Source organism: Micromys minutus (genome assembly GCF_963924665.1).
Source record: "Micromys minutus genome assembly, chromosome: X".
Taxonomy (NCBI): Eukaryota; Metazoa; Chordata; class Mammalia; order Rodentia; family Muridae; genus Micromys; species Micromys minutus.
Genome location: NC_137970.1, coordinates 85842632 through 85854976, shown reverse-complemented (window position 1 = coordinate 85854976; position 12345 = coordinate 85842632). Strand labels below are relative to the sequence as shown.

Here is a 12345-nt window from a genome sequence, read left to right as displayed (position 1 = left end):
CTTGGGGACAGACATTGCAGTGAAAAACTGACGCAACATTCTGACAATGTCAAATTTTACCCCGATGCGTAACAACAAAGTTGAATTCTGTCTCTGACTCACTGATGAATATTTTTCACAATGGGCAGAACCTATCTTATCTGTGTTTATGCAGATAAGCAGAGCGAGAATCTAAGGTACATATTTACTGTTAACCAGGAAAAGATGCCTCTGAGTCTGTCAGTTTAGGTGTGATTTGAAATACCACCACAGTCATGTGCATCATTCTGGTCTCCTGCAAATGCTACCTGAGATGAACATCAACATTTCCTCATTCACAAAAAGAACCCAGATAGAAAGGAAGAAAGCAAAGTAGGATCGAGGAAGGGAGGGAAGAGGGAAGGAAGGGAGAGAAAACCACAAACACTATTCTGCATCAAGGAATCAAAATAAATTAGTCTCCATCCATCATAAACAGTAAATATAGAACCCCAAATCTCACTATGAACGCGTGATTGTAAAGTACAGGGTTGCAAAGCTATTTATAAAAACCGTGTTTTGTCACACAGCAGTATTTACATCAGTTATGATCCACAGGAAAATCACAGGTCGAAAAGTTTCCTACAAGAGATTCCCTGTAGGAATGTGCTGCGCTGCTCTTACACACTACTAATCCTCTCGCTGACCACATTAGAGGGATTGACTGGCAGCTCTAAGTTCTCTACCTGCATCTCTATGCCAGGCTCAGTGTCATTAGCTTTCCTAGCCACACGTTCATTAGTATGCCGATAAATGTGAACATTGAGCTCCCTCCCAGACAAAGCCGTGGCAGCAACCCTAGGAATCTGTCGCACGGGAGGCTTTTTGTCTGGCTTATAATCGCAGCGCAAATATTTAGAGAAAGCCCTTCGGTAAATTTTGTTGAAGAGGGTGTACACCAGAGGATTGATGCCTGAACACACATAGCCAATCCAAACAAACACATTGAGGAGCTTCTCCATCAGCTTTTGGTTACAGGCCTTCCCACAAAGAACCGACAAGATATTGGTGATGAAAAACGGGCACCACATGATCAGAAACACAAAGAATACAATGCCGAGGACTTTGGAAGCTTTCTTTTCATTGTTGATAGCTTGCATGGTGCCTCTAGGACGCTTTTCTTTCTTCTTTCGACGCGGCTTCTGGTCTGGATTAGGGTTGGGAATATTCTCTTCCTCGCTGCCATTCTTCTTGCAGCAGCACTTCAGAAAGTTCAGGCTGATCTCAGGCAGGTCCTCCTCGGTGTGGCCTCGAAGTAGCATCAGTGTTTGACGGCGTAGGACGTAAATCGTTAAGAAGTAGGTGATCACCATAATCGTCAGCGGGATGAAGAATGCCACGAAGGACCCGATGAGCACGAAGTTCGGGTCATTGAGCACGCACGTGGTGTTATTCACGAACACTTTGCTTTCGTCCCTCAGTCCAATCACAGGGATAGGAACTGAAACACCTACGGGAACAAAAAAGGGGCAAAGTCGTTGCAGAACATGCATTGATTTGTAAAATCGCACACAGTCATTCATTGGCATTTTACCAAAACCTTGATGTTTGTTGAAAGCTATTCACGGCAAACCCAGGAAGCTCCTGAACAGTTATTAGTGTGATAGATAAAGATGGCATTGTGTGAATTGCTGAAACATTAGAGAATCTCCATTTCTTTTGAGAAAAGTTATTGGAGATATAATTACGTCCTGGAGTGGACTGAGTCCATTTTGTTCTATTTGAAGTCCCTAGAAATGTCCTGGCTCATCGAAGGTGCTCAATATTTGTTCAGTCAGGGGATAGCTTCACATTTGTCTTCAGTAATATTATTACGACCAGTCATTCCTTTTTTAGCATATTTTTACTCAATTACAATAATAATAATATTACTACATCTACAGTGTCTGGGAGGATTGATTGGATAGTTTTACCATTATGCAACCACTGATCTAAGGGCAGAAGCAACTAATATTTTCCCCCTCAGGGTAGTGTGTTTGTGTGTGTGTGTGTGTGTGTGTGTGTGTGTGTGTGTGTGTGTATGTGTGTATCAGTAACATGGGTTCAAGGTCAGAAAACAGGAAGAGGATGACAATGGATCTTCAGGGTATGACACTGGGCTAGGGACAGGAGGAAAAAACAGAAAGAATGATAGGAGGGAGGAGTGGAGGGAGGAAGGGTGGGATAAAAGGAGGGAGAGACTCAGAGACAGACAGACAGACATAATTTTTATTCATAAGGGTATGGAGAAGTAGTCAGTCATCCAGGAAAATCGACTGGATTCCTTACAAGAAATGTCAGGCAAAAGGAAGGGGGCAGACAGTGATATTATACTCAAACCTCCCACTATAGTAGACCACAAAAGTGTTCTCCCCTTGACACATACTGACAACTTGCCAAGAGAATTTTCATACTTATCTATCTTCTCTGCATCCTCGAGAATTTAAGACTTTGCCAAACTCAAATTGTGCCTGGGAGATTTTGTCTTAGGCCTCTGTAACACTGAGCTTCTGGATATCCACATGGCAAAATGGAAGAGGAGGTAGACCTGCACTCTAAATAAGAGTTGCAAACTCCAAGGACTATGTGAGGAGGTATAAGGAATAGTACTTTAAAGCCATGTTAGCTGACTTAACTGTTCTTTGTCAGTTGCAACATATTAAAATAAATGACCTAAGACGGAAACATAAATAATGCTGGTGGCTATTTAATCTCTGGGAAGATCAGAAAGGGAGGGTTTGAAAAAGAGATTATTAAGCATTTTCCTCAGGCATTAAATTTCTGGTGTTTGTGATGAGTCTCCAGAGAAGAAAATAAGTGACTGTATAAGAAACAGCAACCAGTGGAGTAAGATTTCATTGGAGACTTGTCCACAGCCGTCTATACCTCAGGAGGTAGCCATGCAAGGAGGGAAGGGTGTGTAAACTTGGAGACACATTTCTTGTTTTTTTTTTAAGATTTACTCATTTATTTATTTAATGTATATGAGTACACTGTAGCTGTCTTCAGACACAGCAGAAGAGGGCAGCAGATCCCATTAAAGATGGTTATGAACCACCATGTGGTTGCTGAGAATTGAAATCAGGACCTCTGGAAGAGCAGTGTTTTTAAACACTGAGTCATCTCTCCAGTTCTGACACATTTCAAACTATAATTTTTAAAGCAAAAATTTGGACTGGAGTAGAAATACTCAGATGTTTCTATGGTCTCAAGCTGGTCAATGAGGGATCTCAATGGTCCAACAAAGATGACAGCTGTTTCATCAGAAAATCCCGGAGGAAAACTGGTATACCTTCCCAGGATCCTTTTGTTAAAAAGAAATAGAGGCAGAGGGCTCAATTACTGTCGTCTCTCTCCAGTCTCAGAACTGGAGGAACAAGCTCCTGAGGTTAGTGGCTGAAAATTTTGTCATCCCTCTAGAAGCATCACTATAGAGATAGATGTACCTCCTTCTAGAAGCATCTTAACAGAGGTAATGTACCTAGACATGAAGGTTCAACTTTCCATGGAAAATGCTCCGCATGGAAGGCCTCTTATGTTGGCTGTAAGGTCAGTGTGTACACTGGCATCCCTCACAACCCAGCCCTGTGCTATTATGAGTATACTTCTGTCAGTAGAGTATGCCTACAGAGTTAAGAGGGCAATACTTAGGAGCTTGTTTTCCACTCATGGAACTGAACTTGAGTCATCAGACCTTGAGAAAGGAGCCTTTACCTGTTGAGTCATTTCACCAGGCCCTGTGTAGCCTATTTTATACTCAGCATTCTTTTATGTAGTTTTATGTACATTGAGGAAAGGGAAAATCCTTTAGCTGCCCATTATTTCATCTATTCTGTCTCAGATGCTGAGCCATGTACATTATGGATAATAGAGATGAAAATGTTTTATCTTAATTTGGCTAACATTCTCCTCAATAGATATAATTTTGTCAAGTAGTTTAGCCCCTTTACTAAGGCTGTATAATTACACACTTTGTTTCTGGAAGCCATGAATTCAGTCAACAAACAAAAAGAAATTAACTTTTAAGAAAGACTACATTATCAATAACAATAACAATTATGGAAACAGCATCAATAACAATATATCATGCATAGACTATTTTAATTGATTCTTTAATAGAGAAAAAAATGTAGCATTAGCAGTTCTCAAACTGTGCTTCAAGGACCATGGGAGCTTTTGAGACTCTTATAATTCTCTTATGGGGAATAGTTTTCTTTTTACAAATTATACTATATTTTGTGGTCTTTATCTACATGAACTCTTATAATTCAGTCTGTCCTTGAACTTATTTTCCTATCTCTATACCCTGAGTATTCAAATTACAAGCTTCCTTTTTCTTTCTTTATTTCTTCTTTTTTCCTTTGAAACACCACAGTAAACCTATTGCCTGTCCACACTTGGAAATTTAGCTCTTATTGTGTCAATAGACATTTTAAAATTCAAACATTAAAATGTTTGTATTCCTAAAAAATTTTAAATTGTACGAATTTTCACAAAAGTGTATAACATGATAATATTAAACAAATTTATATTATTATCATTATTAAAAGGAAAATGATTCATTAAAGTCTCTTAAACTTTTAATTTCTAATATAATAATCATTAATATTTATACTTTTGATGTACTTCACATAGATAAAAAGACCTCAGGAGTCCTCCAGTATTTGAAAACATATGAAGTTTCCTTAAACCAGAGTTTGAGAATGCCTAGTTTGTGTTATTATATAAGTCATGCAAGGTCTGAAGAGCTGATAGCAGATGTGCAATGTATTCTTTATCATTTTCAGTTCAAGCAGTAGTAATTAATGGGTAATTACACCATCAAGCATAAGTAACGGTATTACGTCCAGTAACACACCTTAAATGAATTATTTTCATAAGGATCTAGAAAGATACTTTTTATATGTTCAAGCTAACTTCAGAAAACATAAATTTAGCAAATACTCTTGATATTTTTGTCTTTGATTTGATCGAATAAATAGAGTAGATATGAATTACTTTTTATACCATGTACCAATAACAATTATAGTAACAAAACTACATTTTCTGTTTCTCTAATATTGTACTATATGATCCAATTATTTGTAAATTTTATATAGTTCATAGATTATGTAATTTATTACAGATAATAAAACATACAAATACATATGAAAAATCAAATTTAATATTTCTGAAGTTAACTTCAGTAAGCTCATGTCATCTTAAAATATTAGGAACAATAAAAATAAGTCATAATTGAATAACGCTATAAATTTCAACCATTGTTTCTACAAATAAACAGTGAAATACTGAGCATGCATTATCTAATCATCTTTTTCAAACTTTTAGAAACAGCCTAAATAATGATTACTAATGTTTTTAAAAGATAAAATGCATCTTCAATAAGCATGTAAAATCTAACTTAACATATTAGAAACACCGATTCAGTAATACGTATCTCAAGTTTTTAAAAATGTTATGAATTACTGTTTGTAATATATCAGAAATATTATATATTACCACAATGGCAGGAAGTACATTAGCTACTATTGCTGCCATTACCACACTAAATCATTGAATATTTTCAACATGTAATATCTCATTCTCAATTCATAAAAACTCCATTATCAAGATTATTTAACTGCAACATGTAAGCCTCAATAATACTGACTCATATGATTGCTTCAAATTACAAATTCTGTCTATAGGCATTATCTTATTCTAGTGCAATAGAAAACACATTTAGTTAAGTTAGTGTATTGCAAAAAAGTAAGCCTTGACTGGTTTAACTATACATGCATTATATTAGTTTCTAAAACATTGAATTCAAGCAACACAGATAAGTTCATATTAAGCCAATGACTCTAAAGTAGATTTTAAAACATTTTTGCATTTAGGATTTTTCTTATGAATGACAATACATTATAACCATTTTTGACTGGACAGTACTTGCCAAACTGTTCTCACATTTACTAAATTTAGTATGAAAAACTGGTAATGGTATTTCCAAAATGGGTTAAGTATAGAAGACCTGAAATATTTTAGGAAAGAAAAAAAAATGTATGTAACAAAAGTCACAGATACCAATACTTTCCAAATTATTCCATAAAATAGAGTAAGATGGAACACTACCTAACTCATTTTTTGAGGCCACAATAACCCTCGTTTCTAAACCACACAAAGACACTACAAGGAAAGAAAGTCAGAAAAATCCCACTTATGAACATTGATGCAAAAATACTCAACTAAATCCTTGCAAACCAAATCCAACAACACTTCAAAACAATCATTCACCATGATCAAACAGGCTTCATCACTGGGATGCAGAGATGGTTTAATATACAAAAATCCATCAACATAATCCACCATATAAACAAACTCAAAGAAAAAACCACATGGTCATCTCACTAGATGCTAAGAAAGCATTTGACAAAACTCAACATGCCTTCAAGATAAAGTCTTGGAAAGAACAGGAATCCAAGGCCCATACCTGAACATAATAAAAGCAATATACAGTAAACCAATAGCCAACATCAAAATTGGAGGTGAGAAACATGAAGCAGTCCCACTAAAATCAGGTACTCGACAAGGTTGCCCACTCTCCCCCTACCTATTCAACATAGTACTGGAAGTCCTGGCTGGAGCAATTAGACAGCAAAAGGAGATCAAGGGGATACAAATCAGAAAGGAAGAAGTAAAAACATCAGTTTGCAGATGACATGATAGTATACATAAGTGAACCCAAAAATAGCACCAGAGAACTTCTACAGCTAAAAAGCAAGTTCAGCAATGTGGCTGGATATAAAATTAACTCAAACAAATCAGTAACCTTCCTCTACTCAAAGAACAAACATGCAGAGAAAGAAATTAGGGAAAAGATACCCTTTACAATAGTCACAAACAATATGAAATACTCACATTGGTGTGAGTCTAACTGAGCAAGTAAAGGCCCTGTATGACAAGAACTTCAAAACTCTAAAGAAGGAAATCGAGGAAGATTTCAGAAAATGGAAATATATCCCATGCTCATGGATTGGAAGGATCAACATTGTAAAAATGGGCATGTTACCAAAAGCAATCTACAGATTCATTGCAATCCCCATCAAAAGGCCAACACAGTTCTTCATAGAGTTGGAAAGAGGATGTGCAATTTCATCTGGAATAACAAAAGACCTAGAATAGTGAAATCCATCCCCAACAACAAGAAAATATCTGTGGGAATCACCATCAATCACCTGACCTCAAGCTATATTACAAGGCAATTGTGCTAAAAACTGCATGGTACTGGTACAGAAATAGGCATGTGGAACAATGGAATAGAATATAAGATCCAGAAATGAACCCTCGGATGCACCTGATCTTTGACAAAGGAGCTTTAAACATTCAATGGAAAAAGGACAGTCTCTTCAACAAATGGTGTTGGTCCAACAGGCACTCAGCATGGTGAAGAATGAAAATAGACCCTTTCTTATCTCCTTGTACAATGCTCAAGTGCAAGTGGATCAAAGATTTCCACATTAAACCAGGTACACTGAAACTATTAGAAGAGAAAATAGGGTAAACCTTAGAACACATAGGCACAGGGAAAATTTCCTGAACAGAACACCAATGGCTCATGCTCTAAGGTCAAATATCGACCAATGGGACTTAATGAGATTGCAAAGTTTCTGTAAGACAAAGGACACTGTCAAGAAAACAAAATGGCAGCCAACAGATTGGGAAAATATCTTTACCAACCCCACATCAGATAGAGGAATAATATCTAAGGCATACAAAGAACTCTAGATGTTAGACACCAGAGAATTAAACAACCCTATTAAAAAATGGGGTACAGAGCTAAACAGAAGGTTTGGAATGAGGTCTATAGAATGGCTGAGAAGCATCTCAGGAATTGCTTGACATCCTTAACCATATGGAAATGCAAATCAAAACAACCCTGAGATTCCACCTCATACCAACCAGAATGCCTAAGATCAAAAATTCAGATAACAGCAGATGTTGTCTAGGATGGGTACAAATACGAACATTTCTCCACTGTTGATGGGGTTGTAAACTGGTACATCCACTCTAGAAATCAGTCTGGCAGTTCCTCAGAGAATTGGACATAGTACTACCTGAAGACTTCTGGGCATATACCCCAGAGAAGCTCCAACATACAACAAAGACATATGCACCACAATATTCATAGCAGCTTTATTCATAATAGTCAGAAGCTGGAAAGAACCCAGATGTCCTTCAGTAGATGAATGGATACAAAAATTGTGGTATATTTACACAATGGAGTACTACTCAGCTATCATAAACAATGGCCTTATGAAATTCTTAAGAAAATGGATGCATCTAGAGAATATCATCCTGAGTGAGATAACCCAGTCACAAAATAACAGACATACTATGCAGTAACTGATAATGGGATAATAACCCCAGAAAGCTCTGAACACCCCAGAACAACTCACAGACTATATCAAGTTCAAGAAAAACAAAGGCCGAAAAAAAAAAAAGAAAGAAAATGAAAAATCATTAAGCTTAGTCTTTACATACCAAGAAAACTTTGACTATTTCCAGGTTAAATGTTGTTTTGCATGTACTTTATGGTCATTGTAACTAGTAAGATTTTAATGCATAATATCAAACCTTTAAAAAATTATGTAATGACAAAAATGTATTCATATACTTTTATGCAAAAATGCTTTTAAATTCTGCGCACTTATCTTTGTTTTAAAATAAAGTTATTCAATTAAAAAAAAGAAGATTGTAGCTAATCACAAAATAAATAAGTAAAAAAGAGTAAGTTCAGAAACTTCACTGCTCAGCTGCTAATCAAAAATAATAATAATTAGAGCCTTTGAGTATCCTCAATCCTGTGGCTTAGTCTTGTCAAAGTATTATTTTATAATCAAGACTACTGTCTCACTGAAAAAAAAAGGTTTCCTGCAAATCTGAAAAAAAAATCACAGATAGTTTTAGAGTTGGGAATATTTTCCTTGCCTTTCAAACTAAGGTCATTATTTAGAGAGTAAATAGTCATAAAAGAAAAATAAACAAATTGCCAAAGTGTTGGTAATAAATGACTGGTAAAGGCCTGCATAAAGAAAAGAGAAATGAATAAATTTCATAGGACAGTCTTACCAACAAATTGAACCTATAAATTAGTGATGTTGACTTTTGGAGATGCCTCTGATGTATCTTTTTACAATCACTGTGTAATTTGAAAATGTTTTCCATTTCAAGGACATCTAGAGGACCAAGCTAACATGACTAATCCCTTGCCACCTGCTCTGAGTCCCTTGAACATCATAGTTAACTGCACCCAACTAAACAAGTACACAGAAAATCAGGGTAGCTTCATTCTTTAGATGACAAATTGATGCTAATATGTGAAGAGAGGGGTGTTTTGTAAGTTTGAGGATTAATTCAGTTATGGTGTTGGTAGATCTTGTATATGATATTGTATCTCTTATTGGTTTTTACTTTATGACATGGATTCTCACTAAATTTCTCAAGATGGCCTTGAATTTGTTCTGTAACCCAAGCAAATCTTAATCCTCCTGCCTCTGTTTCCTGAGTGGCTGGGATTAAGGACTTATGCTGGCAGACTTGGTTTTGAAATTAGTACAATAAGTAAAAGACTAATGGAATTTAGAAGCCACTAATGAGGGTCTATCACATGAGACTATTTCAGCCACAAATATGAAAATATCTGCAGCTCATTTGGGTGTCAAAATGTTTGAATATGATTCTTTTGTTCTTTTCTTATTTTATCTTATTGTTATTTATATGCCTCTTTCTATTATGAGGGAAGAGAGAGGAAAGTGTGCGGATTTGAGTGGGAGGGAAAGTAGAAAGGATTTGAGGACCTATAGGAAGAGAAACTAATCAGAGTACATTGTGTGAACATGACCTATTTTCAATTAAAAATAAAGATTCCTACATTTTATATTAGTGGTTGAGGAAATTATGAAGAAATACACCTTCCAACTAACGGCATTTGGCACTCAGAATGTATTTTTGAGCAACAATCACAAAAAGAAGTTGAAGGTATTTGAAACTGAACAAGAAGTAGAAAGACGCTATAAGGAACCATTCCATTCAAAGTTAGGAGTCTTGGGAGTTAAATCCCAAATTCCCATGTTCTTTCCCTTTAGATCATCTCTAGCCTGCATGTTAGAACTAGAAAGTTGATGTCTAACTGAACTGAGGAGTGGGGATGAAGTATTTAGAACTGTCCAAAGACCTAGGACTGGGGCAGTATAGTCTGAGAAAGAAGGAATCACAGTGTGGAGGCAGCCTGGAGTCCCCATACAAAATTCCCTTGAATTCTTGCTTGGCACCTGAATTTCCTATGAGCAGAACTAAGGAAAACATAGAGCCAGTCACGTATACAATAAATAAATAGATAGATAGATAGATAGATAGATAGATAGATAAATAATAAAAGTGCAAAAAAAAGAAGTTTAGCATATTTTGAGTGACACATCATCTGTTGCAGAGAAAACATAATTTGAAATTATATAAAGTTAACTGGACCTAGCACACAACTTGGGCTGTTTACTAATTTTAGAAAAAATACTTTAAGGGGAAAATCACTTTTCTTAAAATTTCTGTCGTGGAGTTTCCTTATGTTGCTTGTATTCTGATGTCAATACTAAATACTGGTTCCTCAAGCTGTGGTTGTTTACTCAAGTGATGCCACATGAAACTTTTCCCAAATCTAACTAGTCAATAAAAGGCTAGAGCCCTTGATTGGGCAGTGGAGGAATAAAGGTGAGACTAGAGGTTCATGTGAGGTGGTTGCTGGTAAAAAAAAAAAAAAAAAAAAAAAAAAAAAAAAAAAAAAGAGGGGGGAGGAAGGAAGAAGAGGGAGCTGCCATGGCCCAAAACCCTGAGTTTGGAAGAAACAGCAAGTAACAAGGGGCCTAATAGCTGGGGAAAAGTTAGTATAGCATTAGGACTGCCCCATTGAGGCATATGGCCTGTAAATAAAATACCTGGATTGTGCATCATTTATATGGGATAATTAGGATTATAAATTCATACTATAAATTTTCTTTTTCTTTTCTCCTTTGACATAATAATTTTCTATGTAGCTCAGCCCATTCTTGACTGCAACTCAGTGTGGCACTGAACTCACAATCTTATTGCCTTAATATTCCCTGTGCAATAGCACACCTGCTTTGCCCTCTTTTATAATGCTATGAGATGTATCCTAAAGCTGGTTCTTTAAGAAAATCATCAAGATCTATGAACCCTTAGCCAGAATAACTACAGGGCATAGAGAGAGTATCTAAATTAACAAAACCAGAAATGAAAGGGGAGACATAACAACTGAAACTGAGGAAATTCAAGAAATCATCAGATCCTACTACAAAAGTCTATACTCAACAAAACTAAAAAATCTGGAGGAAATGGACAATTTTCTAGACAGATACCTGGTACCAAAGTTAAATCAGGACCACATAAACTATTTAATAATTCCATAACACCTAAAGAAATAGAAGCAGTCATCAAAAGCCTCCCAAACAGAAAAATCTCAGGACCAGATGGGTTCAGTACAGAATTCTATCAGATATTTATTGATGACTTAATACTAATACTCTCCAAACTATTCCACAAAATAGAGTCAGATGGAACACTATCCAACTCATTCTTCAAAGCAACAATACCTCTCATTCCTAAACCACACAAAGACCCTACAAGAAAAGGGAACTTCAGAGCAATCTCCCATATGAACATTGATGCAAAAATACTCAATAAAATTATTGCAAACCAAATCCAAGAACACATCGAAATGACTATTCACCAAGGTCCAGTAGGCTTCATCCTTGAGATGGAGGCATGTTTTAATATACAGAAATCCATTAACTTAATCCACCATATAAACAAACTCAAGGAAAAAAAAAAACACACATGATCATCTCACTAGATGCTGAGAAAGCATTTGACAAAATTCAACACTGCTTTATGTTAAAAGTCTTGGAAAGAGCAGGAATCCAAGGTCCATACCTAAACATAATAAAAGCAATATGCAGCAAACCAATAGCCAACATCAAACTTAACGGTGAGAAACTTGAAGCAAATGATCATTATGCTTAATCTATACTCACCAAGAAATCTGTCTCCATGTTATGTTCTGTCCTACATGTACTTTATGCTTATGGTAACTAGTGGAATTTCAATGCATGCTATCAACCCTCTAAAAGAATTAAGTACTTACAAAAGTATTCATATAGTGTTATGCCAAAATGACTTTAAAATCTGTATATGTACCTCTCTTTTTTAAAAATAAAGTTGTAAAATAGACAAAAAAAGAAACTTGAAGCAATCCCACTAAAATCAGGGACTAGACAAAGCTGCCCACTCTCGCCCTAC

The 12345-nt window shown here is 36.0% G+C and overlaps 1 protein-coding gene across 2 annotated transcripts in view; it reads right to left on the bottom strand.

Moving 5' to 3' along the window:
• Window positions 1-638: 638 nt before the first annotated feature.
• HTR2C (5-hydroxytryptamine receptor 2C) overlaps window positions 639-12345 on the bottom strand; it is a gene marked incomplete at both ends in the record, with an annotated part of 108827 nt that continues 97120 nt past the window's right edge. The window contains one exon of one of the 2 annotated variants that reach the window (XM_080910019.1): window positions 639-1468. In XM_080910019.1, coding sequence (XP_080766145.1) covers window positions 639-1468 — 830 coding nt within the window. The remainder of the gene's footprint in view (window positions 1469-12345) is intronic. The other variant, XM_080910020.1, reaches the window with a different exon arrangement.